The sequence below is a fragment of the Microcebus murinus genome, chromosome 3 (assembly GCF_040939455.1).
Source record: "Microcebus murinus isolate Inina chromosome 3, M.murinus_Inina_mat1.0, whole genome shotgun sequence".
NCBI classification, from domain to species: Eukaryota; Metazoa; Chordata; class Mammalia; order Primates; family Cheirogaleidae; genus Microcebus; species Microcebus murinus.
This window is the reverse complement of record NC_134106.1, coordinates 75,341,901-75,365,088: the sequence shown is the minus strand read 5'-3', so window position 1 is coordinate 75,365,088 and position 23,188 is coordinate 75,341,901. Positions and strand designations below refer to the sequence as shown.

At 44.9% G+C, this 23,188-nt stretch overlaps 1 protein-coding gene across 1 annotated transcript in view; it reads left to right on the top strand.

Annotated features, from left to right (window-relative positions):
* Positions 1–23,188, top strand: part of ACOXL (acyl-CoA oxidase like) — a 315,044-nt gene that overhangs the window by 72,511 nt on the left and 219,345 nt on the right. Inside the window, exon 10 of the mRNA XM_012742778.3 lies at positions 22,036–22,070. Within this exon, the coding sequence (XP_012598232.2) occupies positions 22,036–22,070 (35 nt within the window). The remainder of the gene's footprint in view (positions 1–22,035; positions 22,071–23,188) is intronic.

Genomic DNA, 23,188 nt, shown 5'->3' with positions numbered 1-23,188 from the left:
CCTGTGGGCTGACCTGTCCCATAAGACATCCAGAGGGTTCAATCCTGTCTCTAGGGCCATGGGTGAACTTGACGTTTGCCCCCAGGGCTGTCCCAGGTCAGGTAGCCAGGGTGCGGGCATTGGCTGCGGAGTGAGCCTGTTGGGTCGTATTCTCTTTATTAACTTTCATCTGGCAAGAATGCTGGAGAGCACCGACTCAAAAATATTTGCATATCTCATTTCTTTGTCTAATTAGTGTTGTGAGAACGATGTCCCAGTTTTCATGCTTGAATAAATAACTCGTGGCGAAAGGTGCTAAGGGCTGGCTCACTGTGGCGCTTTCCGTTTCATTCTTATGTTTGCTGTCTCGTCCGGGCTTTGTTTCAACCCACACCCGACTTTTCTTTTAAAAGGACCGATCTTGTCAGCGAGGATCCCTTTTACTGCCACCAGATACCTGCTCAGTTCAGAGGGCACCTCTGTCAGTGTGGAAGCATAATTCTGAGCACCAAATCTCTAAAGGCATTTACTATGAGAGTGCGCTCTATGCCTGCACTCTGTTTCTGAAGCGGAATTAGAAGGAAGGGGGTGTTGTTAAGTATGGCCTTTCCTCTGACTTGACCCCACCTTCACCTGTGACCTTACAGATCCCCTGGCTTATTCCCCACAGCTGGACTCAAGGCGTATGGTGTTGCAAGCTTTGGAGAATGGGACATAGAGAGAAGTCGCTTCCCGTAGGGGTTTTCTGTCCTATGGGCAAAGTGGCGTGTAGACCTGAATGGCCCTGCGCCGATGCGGGAGCCCTGGGAGCACACGGGAGCCCGTGACCCGCCGAGCTGGCGCGACTGTGGTGCTGCAGCTGGGCTCAGCCTGCTGGGCCCGTTGGGCCGGCACCGGGAAGACGGGCTGCGCTGTCGGGGTGCAAGTGAGGCCAGGCAGCTTGGCGGGGCAAGCACCTCATGGGGGCAGCGCCGTGTTGTGCCCACTCCTGTCCCCGCCGAACTCTTGTCAAAGACGCTTTGTTTTGAGGCTGTGTTGAAGAAGGGGTGCTGGACACGTCGGGGTCTCAGAGCGCAGCATCTTAGATTTCCGGAAACTTCCATGCTTCTTGTTTGGGTAGCCGTGCTTCCTGTGACCTGTGGGCCGACCTGTCCCATAAGACATCCGGAGGATTCGAACCTGTCTCCAGGGCCGTGGGTGAACTTGATGTTTGCCCCCAGGGATGTCCCAGGTGAGGTACTCAGGGTGTGGGCACTGGCTCCAAAACACTGCAGGGGGTAGTTCCACGCAGTGCCTGGAGTACTGTTCGTTTCTGGGCTTCATTTTTAAAGAGCGTCCCTGACAAATGGAGCTTGGTTGGAGACGACCCTCAGGACGTAAAGGGATTTGACATGATGCCGTGCCCGGAACTGCTGCGGCATCTGGGGTGTTTTGCTGGGAAAAAAGAAGATCGTGGGGAGGAGAGGAGGACAGCAGCTTTCCAGTAGGCTGAGGCAGCTGGAGGCCCCTGGGAAGGTGGCCTGGACCAGATGACGAAGGGACTCTGTTGCCTTGCTAACGATTTGCAGTGTGTCCTGTCGGCGGTGGGTGGCCGCAGGCGGTTTCTAAGGAGGGAAGCAGCGAGGTCTCCCGTGATGCAGGAACAGCTTAGTTAGACATGGAGGACACAGAGGAGAACGGGTTTGGGCAGGGACGGGTGCCACACAGGAGGCTGGAGGCTCTGGGACGCACTGGCTGAGCTAGGTGAGTAGTGGGCATTGTGCAGGCAGAGGGAGCTCTGAGGGACTCTGGGAAAAGCCTCCACTTTAAGGATGAGCCGAAAAGGATGACAGGGAATGCAAGAGACAGGTCAGAGGGGTGAGAGGAAAACCAGGAGATCACAGCCTCATGGAAACCAAGAGGAGAGAATCCCAGGAACGCCCGGTCGGTAATCCTAGGGTAATCGTCCCCACTGGTTGAAGGATGCTCGTTTGTCGAGTGCTGGACATAATGCTGAGTGGTCTGCATACATCATTTCCTCCAATTTTTGCAGGAGTTCCACAAGGGAGGCAGTGTCATTGACATTCTAGAGAAGGGGCTGAGGAGGAGAGCGCTGGGCATCTCGGGGACTGTGGAAGACAGAAGGTGGGCTTCGGCGCGAGGCAGGCCGGCTGCCCTGGCTCTACCTCTGCCCTTCTCCGTCCGCTGTGTGAACTTGTACAAATCACTTCGCCTCTCCAAGCCCCCCTTCATCTTCTCTAAACTAAATACAACGTCCCCGTCTCCCGAGGATGTTGGCGGGATTCTGTGAGCCACGGTATCATCTTAGGTGAAGCCCTTCCCCCAGTGCCTGGCACGCGGGCCCCCCTCCACAGACTTCAGCATGGTCTTGGTTATTTCCTGATGTCCCCTGGCTGGTAAGAGGCGGGCCTGAGATTTGAACCCAGGTCTGCGTGAGACCACAGCCTGTGCCTGTGCCTTCAATAAGGGAGGTTATGTGGGACCAGAGCTGGATACTGTGGGGTTGGGAGTGGTGTTTTAGAGGGAAGAGTGACAAAACCATGTCTGAGCCCAGACGGGAGAGGGAAAGAGGAAGGAGAGGAAGAGACTGATGCTGCCAGGGAGTGGAAGTGACTGAAGGAAAGGTCAAAGGGGGACAGAGGACGTCACATCAAACACAGGTGGGGGGACGGCCCTGAAACCAAAGCAGGTAATTCCTCCTCAGAGACAGGAGGGACAGTAAGCCTGAAGAGAAGAGAAGATAGAGAGGAATTTTCAAGCAGGGGCAAGAGAGTTGAGGATGTTCCAGCAGATGACCCCTGTCCTCTGAGGAATGCAGAGGTGGGGTCAAGGGGAGAGGGAGCAAGGGGCGGGTGGAAACTTAGGAAGAGGTGGCTCGGTCTACACAGCCACCGAGGGTGACAGTGTGGGGAGGAGAGGGGCAGGAGGAAGAGGGCTCGCGGCAACCCTTGCACACCTGGTCTTGACAGCATGCCTGGGTCTCACTCATACTTGTGGCAGTGCCAGGCAATGCAAAGATGTGGTTTCTACCTGGGGATACAGGTAGGAAAATAGGATGGTTGGGTTGGCCCCAAATGAGAATTCACCAGTTGGGTCACAGAAGGACAGGGTGTGGCGGTGAGGTGACAGCTGCTGGGAAGGCTTTATGGCAAGAATGGTTGTCATTCCTCATAAGCTCAATTCTACCCACACTGTGACCTTTCTTACTTTCTGGAACTACAAGATACTCCAGGTTCATCTTGTATTTTCCCTGCTCCAGCCCTAGGATCAATCATTTCCCTAGTTCCTTTTTTTTTTTTTTTTTGAGAATGTTTTGAGAAAGCAAGATTTGAGTACTAAGTGTTTTTTTTGCTACTGGGATGTTGTTACTTGTAGACCTTCCCACTTGATAGAGCAAGGAAATATATATGTGTGTACTGACTTGTGTGTATATACATATCTATACATATATATTCATTTGTATCTATATGAAGGCAAACATGCGTTCACAATGATGTCTCAACTTTGGTTTATTACCACATAGATCATTCTAGACTTCTCTCCTTTCTTACAGTAACCTGCTCTGATAGTTAGAAATCTAGCTCCCACCATCTATTTCCTTCATTGTTCGGCTCCAGCATACGTGTATGCCAGTTTCAGAACTGTTAACTCCTACCCACGGGAAACAACTTTATCACCTGGAGTACAGTGCTGTGTACAGTTCACTTTGCCTTTAGTCTCAACAGGCTACATTCAGCTCCAAAGTTACTTCGTTTAGCACCTTTATTTCCTACCTCCCTTCAGTGAGGTTGTTTCAAACGTTTGTAATATAGTTAAGTTTTTGGTCACAGTCTGCATTCCATTCTGGGAGCCCCTCAACTTTTACATGTTTTTTTTTAATTGCATACATTTTTCACTCTTTGTGCTATAAAATTCTGTGGGTTTTGACAAATGCATAGTTTCATGACTCTCCCATTAAAGTATCATACAGAATAGTTTCACCATACTCATGTAATGCCGTATGTTTCACCTATTCAATCCTGCTCTCTCCCCAAACCTTTGGCAATCACTGCTCTATTTACCATTTCTAGAGTTTTGTCTTTTCAAGAATGTCATATAAATAGAATCATACAGTAAGTGGTCTTTTCAGACTGGCTTCTTCCAATTAGCTATATGCATTAAAGATTCATCTGTGTTTTTGCATGACTTGATAGCTCATTCTTTTTCATTGCTGCATAGTAGTCTACTGTATAGTCTACTGTATAGTCTACTGTGCTACAGTTTGACTATCCAGTCACTCATTGAAGGATATCTTGGTTGCTTCTAGTCTATGATGATTATGAGCAAAGCTTCTATAAACATTTGTGTGCAGGTTTTTTGTAGACATAAGTTTTCAAATCATTTGGTTAAATACCTAGGAATGCTATTGATGGATTATATGATAAAGTTATGTTTAGCTTTGTAAGAAACTACCTAACTGTCTCCCAGAATGGCTGTATAATTTTGTATTTATACCAGAAATTAATGAGAGAGTTCTTATTGTTCTGGATCCTTGCCAGTTACTGGTATTGCCTGTCTCGGCCCACAGGACCTTCTGTTACTCGTGGGGTCAAGGGGGACCGTGCCTGAAAGAGATGGGCGAGAGAAAGGAACGAGACTAAGCAAAGGGTTGTCAAGGTCTGCTTTACTTAGATTTTTAGTAGGTTTTATAAGCATACAGAAGTAGGTTTTATAAGCATACAAGGAAGTAGAAACAGAAAAATAGAGTAGGGTGACGATGAGTCTTGGGTTTGGGTTAATCAGCCCCAATCAGCGTCTTATCGGTATTGAAGCTGTTTGTGACTGATTACTCAACCCCAACCTGGCAGGTGGTCGGGAACAATTGCAGTTAGCACACCCTGGAGAATTCCATGGTCAGCACGTCATGGAATGCATTATTCTCGGAGCTATAGCTGGAATTTTCCAGGGCGAAGCCCGTGCGTAAGAGGAGTCATAGGGGAGTTGAGGGTCTTTGAGGGTCCTTGCCTCTAACATCTCCCCCTCTCTTTATTAATATGAGGAAGATTTATATAGGTGGGTAGAGAGCCTGTCTTAGGCTATGCGATGGGCTTCTGCGACCAGCACCCTAAATATAAGATTGGGCGATTAACGTGAAGGTGAGGCCTCTGTCTTAGGCTATGTAGGTGGCATTTAGCTTTGGCACTTTTGATTATGAAGTGTGCCTCTGGGCATGGACCTATAATATTTCTGTCATGGAGTCACCTTACTATTGGCAGGGTGTGCCTTTGGTATATGGCATTGCGATAATTTTGTCATGGGCATCTTTATAGCCTTTGGAACCAATTGCATTTTATGTCTGAGGCAAGGTTTGAGAAATTTAGACCTTTAGTGGGTGTATTGGGAGACTCTCTACGGAGGTCTTTTTTGGAGCCTCTTTGTTTTAGCCGTTGGTAAAACACGGAGACCGATTTTTGTGTGGCTGCGTCTACCTGTGACTTGACAAAATTAGTTAGTTTTTTAAATGCCCAAGGCCCAAAGGTGAGGAGCAACAGAAAACCTATAAGTGGCCCTAAGACACTGGGAAGCAATGTGGATAGCCAGGGGGATGTGGAAAACCAATTTTGATACCACGCTTTATTCTGTTTTTTTTTTTGTTTTTTTTGTTTTTTATCTTTTAGGCTCTGTCTAACTCTTTTAATGCTATCTTTTACTAGACCTGTTTTGTCTGCGTAGAAGCAACATTTTTTTTTAAGTGCTGCGCATAAACTTTTTTCTTGGAGGAACACTAAGTCTAGGCCTCTTTTATTTTGTAACACTACCTCAGAAAGTGAAGCGAGGGATTTTTTGAGATATTTTAGGCCCTGTTGTAGCTCTCGGAGATCATTATTGATGGCAGCAGAGAGCTGCAGGTATTGCTGGTTGGAGGTGACTAGAGAGGCTATGCCTGTTCTAGCCCCTGTGGCACCAAGGCCTAGAACAACTGTCAGTGTTATGGCCGTGATGGGCTCTCTCTTTTTTTGGGGCATTGTGGTGCCGCGCTCTTAAAATTTGAGCAATTTGTCAGCAGGACGTATAGTGAGTCTGGGGAAAAGCATGACTAACATACAATATTCTCTATGCTCAAGAAACGTTGCAGTGACTACATACGGGGTAAGGCTGGAAGAACAAGCAAAATAAGAGGTGTTAGATGCCTGAATATACTGAAAGGTGGAGTCGACAGTAATTGACTGATTGCATATTTTTTTAAGGGTGTGGGGGGAAGCATTTTTGGGCTAAGAAGGCAAAGGCCTAGGACTGTGACTTGGCTGAGTGTCAGGCCATCATGGGTCTCTAGGCCCCATCTGAGTTTGCTGGTGTTGTTAGTAAATAATCTTGGAATGGGGGAGACTCTTGTTTTTTTGGGAAATATTACAGGTGTCTGATAGAGGAACTGAATTAGTTTATCAGGGGGGTAATGATTATTTAGTTTGCCCTGGAAAGACGTATAGTTAATTGCCCAGTCATTATCATTTTGTATTAGCCACCGAATTTGGGAAGCATTGTAAGGGAGTATTATGATATTTGGATTTTTAAAGAGCTTAAGGGAGTTTTTTTGCCCCAAGTGAATAATCTTAGCTATTAAATAAGGGTAGGTGGGAAGGACTTTAGGGGGGGAAGCCGATAGGTGAACCCAAAAAAGGGGCTTGCCCTGCCAGAAGAGTCTCGTGGGTGAAAAGGGGGTAGGGAGGACAATGAAGTATAAGGGGGAATTGGGGGAGAAGTAGCCAATGGCCTGGGCATTTATGGCCTGCTCTACCAAACTAAGCGCTTGCTGCCCTTCTTTAGTTAGGGAGCGTGGAGAGGTTGGATTGGCATCTCCCTGCGGGATGTCAAATAGGGGTTTTAACTGTCCCGTGGTGAGTTTTAAATATGGGCGAAGCTAATTAATGTCGCCTAGAAGGCGCTGAAAATCATTAAGGCATTGAAGAGAGTCTTTTCTGATTTGCACCTTTTGGGAGAGGACCTTATTGGGGAACAATTTAAAGCCTAGGAACAGGTGAGGGGGGCAGACCTGAATTTTTTCAGGGGATAGGCAGAGGCCTCGAGCTTGTAAGGCCGAGACAACCTGCATGGTAACTTGATGTAAGGTTGCCTCATCGGCCCCAGCGAGAAGAATGTCATCTATATAATGAATTATATATAGCTGAGGATGTTGAATTCTAAAAGAATCAATTGTCTGAGCTACATATTTTTGGCAAAGGGTGGGGCTGTTGGCCATGCCTTGAGGCAATACTTGCCATTAGAAGCGCGGAGAGGGTCCTATACAGTTTACTACTGGGAGACTGAATGCGAAGCATATGCAGTCATCTGGGTGCAATGGTATGGAGAAAAAGCAGTCTTTTAGGTCAATGACTATTTTATAGTAGCCTTTGGGGATAGCTACTGGCGAAGGCAAACCAGGCTGGAGTGCTCCCATGGGAACCATTGTTTGGTTAACAGCCCGTAAGTCTTGTAGCAGCCGCCATTTGCCAGTCTTTTTTTGAATGATGAAAATGGGGGTGTTCCATGGTGAAGTAGAGGGCTCTATGTGTCCGGCAGCTAATTGTTCCTGCACCAACACTGTAGCTGCGGCTAGCTTGTTAGATGGGAGGGGCCACTGATCGATCCAGACAGGTGAGTCACTTTTCCAAGTGATTTTATCTGCCTGAAGTGCAGAGGGATCAATGGCCCTTATGAAAAATGGTCTTTGAACCCTAGTCCTGATCTGTCTGACTTAGGGAGGGTGGTTAGGGGTGCTCTTAGTCCCTGACCCTCTTTGCCTAAACCCTGTCCTGGGAGGAATCCCTGTTTAAGCATTTGGCTGGCTACAACTTCATTGGCGCTACACATAATGACATTCATTTGTGCAAGGATATCACGCCCCCATAAGTTAACAGGTAGGCTGTCCAGTGGTTCTAACACCATTTAGAAAGACTATCCTGCCTTGGTTGAATTGCTTTTGTGCCTTTGTCAAAACTCAGTTGACTATATTTGTGTGGGACTATTTCTGGGTTCTCTATTCTGTTCCATTGACTTCTGTGTCTATTCTGTCTCTAATACCATGTTGTCTTGATTACTATAGTCTTAAAATAATCTATTGTGATCTTTCAACTGTGTTCTTCAATATCAGTCTGATATTCTAGGTCTTTTGCCTTTTATATAAATTTTAGAATAAGTTTGTCAATATCTATAAGATAACTTGGTGGGAACTTGACTGGGATTGTGTTAGGATGCCAAGAATTGACATCTTAACAACATTGAGTCTTCTAACAGTGGTCTCCAACCTTTTTGGCACCAGGGACTGTTTTCATAGAAGACAATTTTTTCACAGACAAGGGAGGTGGGGAGATGGTTTCAGGATAATTCAAGTGCATTAAATTTATTGTGCACTTTGTTTATATTATTATTACATCGTAATATACAATGAAATAATTATGCAACTCACCATGGGTTGAGGACCTCTATTCTAAAACATGAATACAGAATATTTCTTCAGTTATTTATATCTTTTTTGATGTTTATTTTTAAAATTTCTTTTCTTTCCCTTTTGGATAATTTATATTAATCTATCTTCAAGTTCACTGAATTTTTCCTTCGTCATCTCCATTTTGCTATTAGTAAGCCTATCCAGTGAACTTTTGTTTTCAGATATTATATTTTTTCATTCTAAAATTTTTGCTTGTTTCTTGTTTTTATTTCCCATTTCTCTGTTGAGATTCTCTATTTTTTTTATTAATCAGAGAATATTTTCTTGGACCTTATGGAGTATGATAACAATATGTGCTTTAAAGCCCTTGTCTGATAATTCCAACATATGGATCATTTTAGGGTAGGCATTTATTATCTTTTCTTTGGGGAATGGGTCACATTTTCCTGGTTCTTTGTAAATGAGTAACTTTGGATTATGTCCTGGGCATTGTGATTGCTATGTTTTGCAGACTCTGAGTTATGTTACATTCTTCTGAAAAAAGTTGATGGTTTGGTTTAGCAGGGAATTAACCCAGACTCAAGCCTGACCTTGAGTTTTGTCTTATCTTCTGTGGATTTAAAGTCTCAGTTCAGCTCTCTAAGCCTTTGCTGCACTGCTTTGAGTGTGGTGCATGCTACTTAAGTGGTCAGTCTCAGACTCACCCAGATTCATGTACAGAATTAGGGGACCCCTTCTTCTACTCTTTCCTCTCTAGGATTTTTCCTCACACTCTGGTTGCTTTTGCTTATTTTCCTGGTTCCTCCAACCAGAAAGCCACCCATACTGTACTGGTCCCCAACTGTGGCTTGATTTCAGGACAAAAGCCAGGGAAAACAACAACAACAATAAAAAATTCAGGAAATTCACTTTGTTGTTGTTGACCATTGAACCATTGCAATGCAGTGACCATATTGATATTAGAAACATGTCATATTAAAGCATGAAGATGTCTAGGCATTATTCTGACATTTGGGGATGTTGTTTTGCTCTTTTCTCTCTTGACTTTCTTTTTTTAAAACAGCAATTAGGGTCTTTGGTGTGCCATTCGTCTGCAATCTCGTTTTAGGTTATTGGAAAGCATTTCCCACAGTCAGGTCCTCTGTGTGGATGTGGCTCTGGGAGCCACACAGTCTTGGCTGCCCTGTGGCAGCACCAGAACACAGAGGCCTCTGGGACAGCAGTTCTGTTGCCCGAGTCCAGGGGGAAAATACAGACTCCGTGTGACTTAATGTGCACAGACAACTGCATGACCACATTAGAGAAGATAAATGAAAGAAATACAAAACCCCTAATTTTAACCAACGTTCTCTGAGCTCTTGCTGTGGTTCTGGCACTGGACTAGACGTGGGATGGAAGGTGAATACACACCCTCCAAGAGCTTGGCAGGGTGGTGGGAAGAGATCTGTACACAGGTATCAGCACCTGCAAAGGCCTTGCAGAAGTAGCCAGAAGAGAGGCATTGATGAAAATCAGGGCGGGGCATGGCAACCTCTCAGCGTCGTGATGTCCGGGGTTTCAGATGAATAGGAGTTTGGAAGGTGAATGCAGGGAGAAGGGCATTGCATGTGGACGACATGGAAGGGAGTGGGGACAGTTGCTGCCTTTAGGGACCTGGGGGTGAGGCGGTGTGCAGGATAGGAGTGAGAGGGGTGCAGGGCAGTGAGGTGGCCCTAGTGTCTTGGCTTCATTATGTGGCCACTGAGAGTCCCAGAAGGGTTTTCAGTGGGATCCAGTGAGATCAGCTCAGAGTTTTCAGCTGGAGGAAGGCAGCCCCTTAAGAAGCGCTGGTCGAACTTCCTGTGAGAGGAGGAGGCAGTACCCTCAAGGTGGCCTCAGTTGGGTTAACTAATGGGGAGGGACAGGCCAGGGCAACTCAGCTGGAGACACTGACTGCCCCAGAAAGGAAAGTGGTTGGGCGGGGGGAGCCGAGGATGGGGGGCGGGGTGGAGGGTGAGAGGGGGGAGTCACATGGTTTGCTTTTTTATGTGGTTGTAACCTCAGTGTGGAAATGCTTATTGCTTAAGTTTTGGCTTTTTAATATTACATCCTAAGCATGTTTTTTTATGCTGCTAGATTATCTTTTTAATTGTAATTGTTAATGACAACAAAATATTAAGTTAAAGTGTTATTATTGAGTTAGTTATTCTCTTACTATTAGTAGACATTTACATTATTTCAATTCAAATATTTCAATTTTTACCTTTATACATAGGGCTTCAGCATGCATACTTGGATTTTCCCTTCATTTCAATTGTTTCCTTAGGGACAATCTAAAGATATCAGTACTGTCATGTCTCCTTAATATGCCTTGCCAAATTATTTTCCAAAAGAGCTGTGTTAATTTGTGATGCCACCAATAGTCTGTGAATAGGCTCCTCCCACTTGCTGGCTTTGCTATCCCTGTGATGCTTTTTCTAGGCTGAATTGCTATAGATATAAACAATGCCTAACAGATACTGAGTGTTCATTCTGTGTTAACGCTGTGCTGAGCACGTTGCACACATCATCTCGCCCAGCTTCCTCAGCAAGTCTGCCAGTGAGGAGCAATTGTAATCCCCAAGTTAGAACTGAGGCACAGAGAAATTGAGTTGTTTGCACTAGGTCACATGGTAATGAAATGGTGCACTTGGGGTTGGAAGTAAGGTAGGTTTTTGGGGGGGAGCTCTTAGCATAGGTAATCAGCAGCTGGTGCTGTTTTGCCATTAAAATTGTCCATTTTTGGGTTTTTTTTTGAGAGGTTGAATATTTTCTCATACGTTTAATACTTGTTACATTTCCTTGTTTAGTGATTTTTCCTTTTATGTCGTCTGCAGTTTTTTATTTGCTAAACTTGTCACACCCCATCCCCACCCCAATTTGGACTGTCAGTGCATTACAGTGTAAACAGGATGCACTTCGGGTGGTGGGTTTGCGTCCTCAGGTTTTTATTGGGTCAAGGTGGCGGTTAGCACTGGTCTCACATCTCGCTGGTAGTTGTGGGGTGTTCTGATCTCCCTTTAGCTGTGTCTCTTGCACTGAGTAGCTCCTTGGGAAGCTGGCTCTTCCTCTTCAGAGGAAGAAAGAGATCCTTGGAGAATTGTCCTGGGAATATACAGAAAACTCGGGATGTTTCTTCTGTCACCTGCTGAGATAGTGACAGGTCATACCAGTGTCTGTAAACTAGCCAAGGTGTTTTTGCTCCAATGTCTTTGTAAGGTAGCTATTTCTTGTCTAATTCACAATGACCTCTCTTCTGTAGGGCTGTCTTCTAGTTATGTTCTGCTGTGAACCTGGTCTGAGACTTGGGAAGAAGGAGAAAGGCATCCTTCATTCCCCTTTGCTGAGTGTGTGTGTGTATGAGTGTGTGTGTGTATGTGTGTGTATGTGTATGTGTGTGTGTGAGTGTGTGTGGACATATCTGTCCCTGCCTCTATTACATCCATCATGCTAGACACATTCAATCCTCTCCCATCAAATCTGAAGTCGCCACCTTTAGATTATACTGACCTAAACACTCAAACCATGAAATGAAACCTTTGCGAGCATTTGTTTGGAGTGGGGGGTAACAGAATTTTTTACAGAGATTGCTTCCTTGTCTTTTTCTTTCTTGAGCCCCTCTTTTGAGTCTTTGTCCTTTTTATTCAGTGTGAATAGGAGTGAAGGTGGAGCTTGTCTTAATAATATCTCCCTGCCAAAGCATTCATGTTTTAAGCTGGCAAAGATAGCATCTTAAGTGAAAAATTATGTTCAGGTATGCAAAAAGTCAAACTGTGGTTCATAGCATTTTGCAATATAACATTTCCCCATATTTTTTATTAGATTAAAAATATTACCAACTAATATCATCTGTGTTAAAGCATTTAGAGAAGAGAATAAAATGATAAAGAGTGAAAGTCTTTTTCCACCTCATCCTCTCTTACTCAACAGTTTGGTATTTAGTCTTCCAGACTTCTGTCCATATAATTGCACAAATAATCACCCAACATCAGATATTATCTCAACCATATTATACCCATGTACATTGCATCTGTGATTGCTCCTCCCTTCTCTCCCTCCTTCCCTCCTCCTCCCCTCTTTCTTTCTTTCTTTGCTTAAAATTATGTTGTATGTTTTTCCATTTCCATTTCTATATTTTACAGAGGATCTACTGCACTTTTTAAAAACAGCTGTGATCATACTTCATGGAAAGCTTCATCTTAGTCTATATTCTATATACCTGGATAGAGGATCAGTTTTTTTGTATAATTTTTAAAAATAAAGACTAGGTAGAGGAGAAGGTAAAGGTTACCTATAAGGCGGACAAATGTTTTTCAGCAAATATTTGACAAAAGTCAACACCCATTCATGGTAAAAACTCTCAGATAGATAGGAATAAATGGCAACTTCCTAAACTTGATGGAGAACATCAACAAAAACCCTACAGCTAACATTATACTTAATGGTGAAGTACTGAATACTTTCCTTCTAAGATTGGCAACAAGGCAAAGATGTCTGCTCTCACTACTCTTAATCAACATAGTGCTGGGAGTTCTAGCCAGGGAAATAAGGCAAGAAAAAGAAATAAAAGGAATAAAGATCAGAAAAGAAGGCATAAAACTGACCTATTTGCAGATGGTGTCTACATAGAAAACCCAAGGAACCTACACACACACACACACACACACACACATACACCCTCTTAAAACTAATAACTGAGTTTCACAATGTCACAGATAAACACCCAAGATAAACATACAAACATTAATTGCATTTCTTTATATTAACAATGAACACAAAAAATACAGTTGCTCAAAAAAAAATACTTAGGAGTAACTCTAACAGATCATGTATTAAATTTGTGTGCTGAAAAATTATACAATGGTGATGAAAAATTAAGATCTAAATAAATGGAGACACATGCCATATTTTATACATTGGAGGACTCCACATGGTAAAGATGTCAATTCTTCTCAAATTGATATATAAGCTAGATGCAATTCCTATCAAAATTTCAGCAAGATTTTTGTTAAATATACCCAGGATACTTCTAAATTTATACTGGAGGGCAAAGGAGGAAGAATAGCTAAACAATTTTGAAGATGAAGAATTAGGTAGAATAAGTCTACCTAATTTCCAGATGAATTATATAGCTATAGCACTATGTGGTACTACTGGCAGAGAGACAGACAAATAGATCAGTTGAGCAGAATAGAAATCTCCAGAAATAGACCCAAACCAATATGCCCAATCCATTCTTTACAAAGGTGCAAAAGTGACTTAATGGAGGAAGGATAGTCTTTTCGACAAATGGTGCTGGAGCAATTGGACTTCCACATGTCAAAAAAATAAACCTTATATTACACAAGTCTCACACCTTATACAAAAATAACTCAAAATAGATCACAGCCTTGAAAGTAAAATGTAAAACTATAAAACATTTAGAAGAAAAATGGAAGAAAATGATCGGGGCATAGGGCTACACAAGAATTCTTAGACATGACACTAAGGCATGATCCCTTAAAGAATAAATTGCTAAGTTGGACTTAAGCAACATAAAAAGCTTTTGCTCTGTGAAATACCTTGTTTCAAGGATGAAAAGACAAGCCACAGATTCAGAGAAAATATGTATAAACCACATATATGACAAAGGACTAGTATGTGGAATTTATAAAGAGCTCTCAGAACTCAACAGTAAAAAACTAACAATCCAAAAAGGAAATGGGCAAAGACATGAAGAGATATTTCACTGAACGGGATTTACAGATGTCAAGTAAACATACAAAAAGATGTTTAACATCACTAGCTGTTAAGGAAATATAAAGCCACAATGAGATATTGTTATATATGTATCAGAATAGCTCAAATTAAACAAGCGATAACACCAAATGCTTGTGAGGATGTGGAGAAACTGTATCACCCATATATTGGTGAGATTGTAAGGACTTTGGAAAACAGGTTGGCAGTTTCTTATAAAATCAGACATGCAGCTATCACATGACTGAGCAATTGTGGGCTCCTAAGCATTTATTCCAGAGAAATGAAAATTCATGTTTACAAAACTACCTGTGCTTGAATGTTGACAGCAGCTTTATTCGTAAGTCATAACTGGACATAACGCAGGCCCCCTTCAGTAGGTGAATGGTTAAACAGCCTGTGGTGCATCTGTATCATGGAATACTACGCAGCGATAAAAAGTATGAATTACTGATTGTGCCGACCTGGATGAATCTCTAGGAAATTATTCAGACTGACAAAAATCCAATCTTAAAGATCTTACATACTATATGATTCCATCTATATAACATTCTTGAAATGACAAAATTACAGAAAGGGAGAACAGAAGAGTGGGTCCCAGCGACAAAGCAGGGGGCTGGGGAGGGAGGAGTGTGGGTGTGGCTACCAGAGGGCACAGGGGGGATCCTTGTGGGGGTGGAAATGTTCAGTAAGGTGACTGTATCGGTGCAGCAGCCTGGCCGTGATATGTATCATAGTTTTGTGAGATGTTGCCATTGGCAGAAACTGGGTAAAGGGTCCATGCGATCTCCTCGTATTATTTCTTTGTATGATTTCTTACACCTGCATGTGAATCTACCATTATCTCATAATAAACCGTTTAAAATACATGTTGTTTCTTTTCTCCGGGTGCTCCTGTGCCCCTTTTAACAGCTGCTGTTGTATTTCATGGATTGTCTCATGTTAGCCCATATCCCATATACTTGGGTAGAGGGTTGTTTTGTTTGTTTAGTGTAATTTAGTTGTTGTTGTAGAGTTAGATCAAGGAGGATAGAGTTGAAAGGAGCTATAGGATATAGCTAAAGGATATAGCTAAAAAGGAGAAAAAGCATTTTTCTGCCTTTCTTTGAAACAAGTTCCTTAAAAGTATTTTTGTGTCTTATATTGAAAAGCGGTTTTGTTTCCTGGGTTTTTACTCTTGACTCTGATGGGGAGTCTGGGGTCAGAGGGGCTCACGCTGTGGTGGGGTCTCTGAGCTGCTGTGACAGCCTGTCAATGGCCTTGAACTTTCCTGTATGTAATGGCCCCAAATCCGCCTTCGAAATGCTGTAAACTACTTTTGTTACTCACCGCGTTTGAGGTTGTTAACCCGTTTTTTTCCCTTTTGGCCTCTTCCTCCTCCCCTGGTTGACTCTTCCCTGACCCTACAATCAACAGTTTTCACTTAAGTGGTATTTGCCACTGAAAGTCCTGGAGTTTTCAGGGCTAGCTATTTTGTGACACTGGAAGCACATGAAATCCACATTCATTGTCACGGTGATTTCTTTTAAACAGGAGTTAAGCTTTCTAGGAAAACAGAGTGTGTGGTTTTTCCATTTTATCAGATGGCCAGCCATTCATGATCCAGATAAGCCAAGGAACCCAAATTCACAATTATTCTGTTTGAAATGTAAAGTCTAAAACATACCTCCACAGACAAGCTGTAAGTGGCAGAGGATCCTGACTCTGATTGGCTGCAGCCCTGTTCGCCCAGCCCTGGCTATGGGCACACAAAGAGCATCCTTGCCCTGCCACAGTCCCAGGTTGCTGCCATAGGTGATGGCTGCTTGATAAACATGACAAAGATGACAGCCAGCGGTCCAGTCTCAAAGCCTTTTAGCATTGCCAGCTCCTGGCCTGACAGCTTCTGGCCCTTCTGGTTAGTGTCACCTCTCTGGAGAGGACACTGTAGTTGAGAGCAGGGGTCCCTCGACCGCCAAAGCCCCCAGACTCATGGGACTCCATCCCTGGAAAACACCCAGCAGAAGAGGCCCAAGGTGCTGTTGCCGTGGGGACAGCAACTCAGGACTCACAACTTTTCAGGTTTGGGTGAGCAGGAGACAAGACAAGTTCTTGTGAAAATCAATCCCCAGGCTTTTCCAGCAGGGCTGTAGCCTTTTGCCCCAAAGGTAGTGCCCGGTCAGGCTCTTGGGGACAGGCAGTGAGGAATAGCGGCAGGATAGGTCACTTTCATTCTTAGTCATCTGCGGCTTAAAGAGTTAAAACAACCTGTGTTGTTAGGTTGGTGAAACCACCACTGCTTAGGTTTCATGTTAGTTCTATATTAATTTCCATTGGTTTAGAAACTTGTACATCAGCTTTTGAAAGTTTCACGTAGGAATTACTGGGTTTCTGACAAATCTGGAAAGAGCCTACATATTATATATCCCTTTCTTTTCCTAAACTTAACCATGGCTTTTTCTTTAATTTTCTAAAAAAATTTAATTTTAATGGTTCAAGGGAGTACCGGTAACCTCACAAAATAAACTCCATAGTGAAAAATTCGTTGCTGTTTTTCTTCCCCCAGCCTGTCTTGTTGTGTTTTTCCGCTTTGGGTGGGAATGGCCAACAGGATCACAGAGGGGTGGATGCAGCTTGTGGAGGCTCCAAGGCTCGCCCTTGGCTCCATGACGCTGGCCCCGTCCTTGTTTGTCAACAGCACCGTGGGCTCAGCAGGGTGCGGACCCCTCTCCCTGCTGGGTGGATGGTCTGGTCTCTGGTGAGCACCAGGAGGCCACATCTGCACCGGGCCCGCCAGTCGTCCTGAAGTCACAGTGGTCATGGACCGTGAAGTTGAGTGCAGGACATTGAAATGACATTAAGAGGACAAGATTGCAGAACGTTTCACTTTGAGCTGTATTGGCATGATCATCATCATCATCATCATCATCATCTTGCAGTTAATAAAAGCTTCTCCAGTGCCAAGCATGTTGCTAAGTTCTTTCCATACAACATCTCATTCTCAAACTTGACCCCTGGGGGACCAGCTGAAATACCACAGTTGCCGATTCAGTGGGTCTGGGTTAGGGCCTGACCATTTGCATGTCTCACAGGTTCCCAGGGCAGGCTGACATTACTGGCCCTCATCTTTGAGATCCAAGTTAATCTGCCTAAAACAACCCTGGAAGTAGGTAGCATTATCCCCACTTCACAATGAGGAAACAGCGGCTGCAAAGGTCAGGGGATTTGACTGCAAGGCTTCTGGCTACTGGCTAGAGTGTCTCTTAGCTCAGTGCAGTTAGCTTATCAGTGGAAGCAGCAAGTGCTAAGGCCCCAGGAAGACCTCAGGGCAGAAGCCTGGGAGCCCTGGAGGGTGTCATGGGGTTTGAGAGTCAGGCAGTGACTAGGACCTGGGGTGATTCTTGGGGAAGAGCAGCCCTGGTGGGGTGTGGACATAGCATGGGGTCCCAGTGGTTATCAGGGGAGAGCAGTGCTAGAAGAAGAGCGGGGGGAAGGTTAAAGAAATCTGTTCTGTGGATCACTTTCTCCCTGCCCACCCCGCCTAGCTGCCAGCATGTCAGGGCTCTGTTTGTGTGAGATTCTGCCCACGCCTTGGCAACGTCCCTGCGAGATTCTCTCCGTGCCAGGGCTCTGTTTGAGCGGCGTTCTGTCCATTTCATGCCTCCTCTGCTCCCTTCATATTTTCTATAAAAGGTGGGAAAAGGAATAGTAAAACAAAAAAAAAATGCAGCAGGAAAACAAATAATAAAATTCCTTTTTGAGTTTATTTTGTGCTGTTGTAATTCTTTAGGCCCTTGCCATAGAAAGAGAAAGTAAAGAGACAGCTGCACGTAAGCACTGCAGAGGGAGGGAAGCCTCACAGTAACGCCCAGGGCTTTCTGATTTGTCCCCGACACGTGGATCCCGACCTGACACTGTGAGGACCCGAGTGGAAGCTTGGCAGCAGGCAGGGTGCGAAGCAGGTTGCAGGCGGGTGGCCCCCTGGCCAAATCCCACTGACATGTTTTGTTTGGCTTGAATAGTATTTGAAACATATTCAAATTAGTTTAAAATGTGGGAGTCTCATAATAAAACCCCTGGTTTCCAGCTTTCCTTGTGGAATCGGGAGTGTTAGTGACCGAGGCAGTGGATGCTTGGTCGTAAAAGGGTCTGGCTCCTGGCGTCGGCCCCTCCAGCACGGGCTGGGGGCCCCAGAGTGTGCTGCTGCCCCGGGTTAAGAAAGTTCTGGACTCAGACTCAGAGCTGGGTGATTTGGGGCCACGCTTACCGGACTCTTCCTCTTCACTTGCGCCTGGCAGCGGTGTATGTGAGAGAACACATCTTAAACGTGAAACACAGCGCGCAGCACACGGTAAAGAACCGATTCCCAACGACACGGGGACCCTTGGTCGAGTGGGCATTCGGGAAGACTCGCGTAGTGGCAATCCGTAGACACGTAAGGGAATTTCCCGGCTGCGTTCTAAGATAGCGTAAACCATTCCTCTCTCTCTTTTTTTTTTTTTAAATTTATAATGTGTTTTAAAATGTGTTTTTAAAAATTATTATTATTATTTTACAAGATCCATGCAGTCTGCGTGGTGCTTTATAGGGCGTATCCGGCTACAGCTGGCGCACTTCTGGGTGTTTTATGGCAAATTATTCTCAGATTACCCTCTAATGCAGGAAGGTCTGCCTGTTGTCTGAGCTCCCCGGGTCATATAGAAACCCCTCTGACTTGATACAAAACAGCTGCCTCGCTCAGCTGTTCCAAAAAAGGAGCATTTTCAGGCCCAAGGCAGCAGGAAAAAGGTTTTTGGAGCTGGTGGAGGTTTTGAAAAATGTTGAATTACTTTTTCCTTGCCATTAAAATGTGATTTAATTTTGTTACTAACAAATTGTGTAAATCTAAAAAGAAGTACTCGGAATGGAGTTTAAGTGCGTTCTGGCAATACTTACAGTATGTCCTGTGGGGGTGTTCCCCAAGGAGGGCAGCACAGAACTCCCGCTGACCTCCATGTCCCTGGGCCTCAGCCTGGCTGGGCTGGGGTCAGGGGCCAACCCTCGGGCCTCCCTCCCCTCTCCCCTCTGGGACCTTGCTGAGCCCAGCAACAAAGGGGTCAATTGTCTGAGGCCTCCCTTTGTTTAAGGGGCTCCCTGGGCCTCTCTGAGTGCCAAAGTGTATCCATGCACGTGGGTGTGTGTATGCACATCTGTAGGAGTGTGTATATGTGTACATGTGTGCACATGTTGTGGTACATGCACGCATGTGCACATGTGAGTATTGTGCAAGCATGTGCATGCATGTGCATGCATATGTAAATAAGCGCACACACAATGCACTATGAGAGTGCATGTGTGTGTGTGCATGCACTTGTCTCAGTGCGGATGAGTGTATTTATATAAGGATGCTCCTTACACAGCTCACTTGCCAACCTTGCCTCACTGGCCTGTTCCAACCTGGGGTTTCAAGGTGAGATCTGCACAAACTCTTCCACGTGGTTCCAGCCCTTTTGCAGGGCTGCCTGAATTGGATCCAGTGCATTCGGCCCGGTTTCCACAATGACTGAAATACCCTGTTCCTGTCCACCCCTTAAGTTGGTTCTCACATAGTTCGAGATCTTGCATCTGTCCTGACCGTCCTGTTCCCTCCAGCAGCCTGTTCACGCAGAGGCCTGCAGGGAGCTGTGGCTGGCCTGGCCTTCTGTGGGAGCCAGCCCTGTCCCCTGGCATTTCCGTGATTCACACTTTCTTCCCTAACCAGGGTGTCCTTTTAAGAATGACAGTGAAATGTATTTGATTCGGAAGCCAGGAAAAGACTAATAAAAACTCTCCATTGAAATTCACGTTTGTGAGAGATCCGTCTTTGGGGCCTCCTTTACCCAGAACAGTTGCCGTGGAGCCACTTTCTCAGTTTTTTTGTTTTGTTTGTGTATTATTGTTGTTGTTGTTCTCACTCCTGCCCCATTTCCTCTCCTTACTCCAGCAAGGACTTATCTTTCGACTGCAAAAGCCACCAGTTCAGCTGTGCTCCAAAGCTTATCACAATCGTCAGTCAGTAAAATTGTCTCATGATTAGCCTAACTCTAAACCAGAACTTTTTAATCCCGGGAAATATAAAGTTACCCGGCATGTGAAATCCGTAAATTGCTCATCCTGACCTTCTGGCTATAGTTGCTGCTTTTCTCTCTTTCCCCAAGTAATTTCTTCCTTGTTCTTTAAATTCTTAATTATCCCTGAGGCATCTTCCTCTTCTGTTTGCTTAAGTTTCAAAAGAAAATATACTCCTAGTGGAGTTGAGATAGATAATGGGGTTAATTCAGGTGAGTGTGATATGAAATCAGCTTGATGTTATCCATTTCATGCCTCCACGTTTAGAGATTCTTTTTGTGAACCGGGGCCTTCTCCGCTCTGATTCCTGGTGGTTCCCCATCGTGGGTTCTGGACTCGGACGCCAGCTGTGGTGGCACACGGCTGCGTCATGCTGGAGTCCAGCTATTTGAACAGGTCTGGGGGGCTCTGCAGTGTGTCGAGCTGGACAGCGGCGCTGGGATTTCTTATTCAGACTGTTCTGCTTCTCATAGCTCTCCCTCCCTCTGGCTCTTGCCCACTGCCTCCACCCTCCCACTGCCTGGGGACCCACCCTTGTGTCATCTTGCAACCACCTGTGACAGCACCGTGGAAGTCACCTCCCCACCCCCAACCCGACTGGGGCCAACATCAAGGGAACCACAAATGATGTTTGGGGACCTTAAGGTGCAACTTTGTCAGACTTTCCACACCTGAGATGATATTATCGATGACACTTAGCTTCTTAACTGTTGTGAGCCTCTTAAAACGAGTCACGCCATCTAGTCGGGCACACGTGGGTGAATGAGACTTACACAGGCGTGCCTGAAGCCAACCATGGCTTGTTACGCGATGAAATGTCTTCAAAGTTGTCAAAACGAATTTAGAAATTAAATTTTGGAATGTACCAACATTGTCCTACATGAGATGTTGCCTATCTGTAGGGCTAGTCGTGGTCTGTGTTATTTATAGAGTTTTTCCTGCTAGGCAGTAGGCACACACATACATACACATACTCAGACACAAATACACAAACATAGAAAACTTGCTTCATCCTTACATTAATCCTGTGAGAAAATAGTTATTTTGACCATTTTACAGTTGGGAAAATTGAGGCCCCGAGCATTTCAATACCTTGCTGATGCAGCTGAACTTGGCTGCATTCATCATAGGATGTGCAGCCGAGGCCCCCACTTATGCCCGAGAGGTCTTCCTGACAACCCTGCAGAGAAAAGAGGAAATCACAGTTTCATCTCAACCTCCACTTGTTGCTGTGCCCAGCAGTCTTGTGCACGACCTCTTGATGTCACACGTGAATGTCAGGCTCTATTTCTTTGCTGTCCTCAGAGCTGAGGCTGGCTGGCCCTGAGCTTACGGGGTCCATATGAAGGCTGTGCAGATCCCTGCAGGGAGACTCTGGTGCAGGTGGCCAGTCCACCTGGTGCTCCTGGGGTGGGGGTAAAGAGGGAACCGGCTCCCAGGACGCTGCGTGGCTACGTTGTCCTAATGCCAGCCTTGGAATCAGCCGCACATGACAATCCCATCCTTTCACGGCTGTGTCTCAAGAGCTAAAAGAGCCCTGTTTTGGACTCTTTTCTGGTGAGGGACACCTTCTGTCTAATCCACAATGAAATGTTTTATGTCTCTTTAAGACCGTTTCAAAATACGATTATCCTTTTAGAGCTAAGTTGAAACTAAAGATCTGTCATTAAAATGTGTTATTTATGACGCAGTAGCAAGAGGGCATTTTAGGAAATGTTTAAAAAACAATTGACCATGTTAAGTTAATTTTCTTATGAATTCAGCATATTCTTGATATTATTTAATTTGCTTCTCTCTCTTTTTAATTACAGCTTGGGTTGACGATAGCCATTCGCTATAGCCACAGGTAAAACTTTACGTTTTTTTTCTTTTAAGAAATATCCTTACAATTTATAGCTTTGGGTTTGCTTGAATCTCAGGTTTTTGAGCCTAATTTTAGTGGCTGCTCTACCATGATGTCACTGTCCCAGATGAAATTGTTCTAGTTGCTTAATTGGCAAGAGTGTATATCACTATTTGGAGAAATAAGGTCTTTGCATAAAAGTGATGGCAGGGAACATATTTCTTTTAAAACAAAAAAATGGGATGCTCTGGGGCAGGGACACAGAAGTGACTTCTGGGTCATGTTTTCGCTTTCCAAGAGTGAGAACCCAAAGCAGGAATGTCCTGCGTCCCTGCCAGTTAGAGAAACCTGGACAAGGGTTGGTTGTGTGGTTCCTGGCCCCGATCCGTGTGGGGCCTCTCTCTTCTGTCCTGCAACATCTGACAATGCGAAAAGGTCAGTTTTTGTCTTGCTTCATGATTTCTGCCTTTGACTCAATGGCATCATGTTTATGAATAATGTTTGTGTCTCGTGCTAGCATCAGCCTTTTCCACTTCGCATGTGTCATGATGCATTGAGATGTTAAATTAATTAAAGTAGGAACCAGTGCCATGGAGGGGTGGTAAGCAGGGTCCCTCAATCTTATGCGAACTGTGCTCACAGCATCTCCAACATGCCACCCTCTGGACATATGCTTGGGACTCGGGGACATTTGGGTCAGCTTTCGACAAACAATCCAGAGTTACCTGATTTCAAAACAAGTCGGCCTCGTAACAATGCTTGTAACAGGTATATGTGGTTTCAGTTTAAGTCTGAGTTGTGCAATAATAGGCAATCCCTGGGACCTAGAAAGCTGTAGGGAGCAGGATGAGGGCAGGCGTGGATTTGAGCCCCTGGGAATGAGCACGTAGAAGGGAAGGTGATTGTGCGGGACATTCCTGGAGACCTGAGGAGGAAAGCTGCTCAAGAGAAGCTCACAATTGTGCAGGGGGGAAAAATGTCTTTTCCTAGCCCATCCCTCGGTTCATGGCTGAGGCTTCGTACACAAGACAGGTTAACAAGAGAAAAGCATGCACATTTATTTCATGTAAGTTTTACATGGTACCGGAGCCTTCATATGAAGGCCCACAGAAACAGGGAAA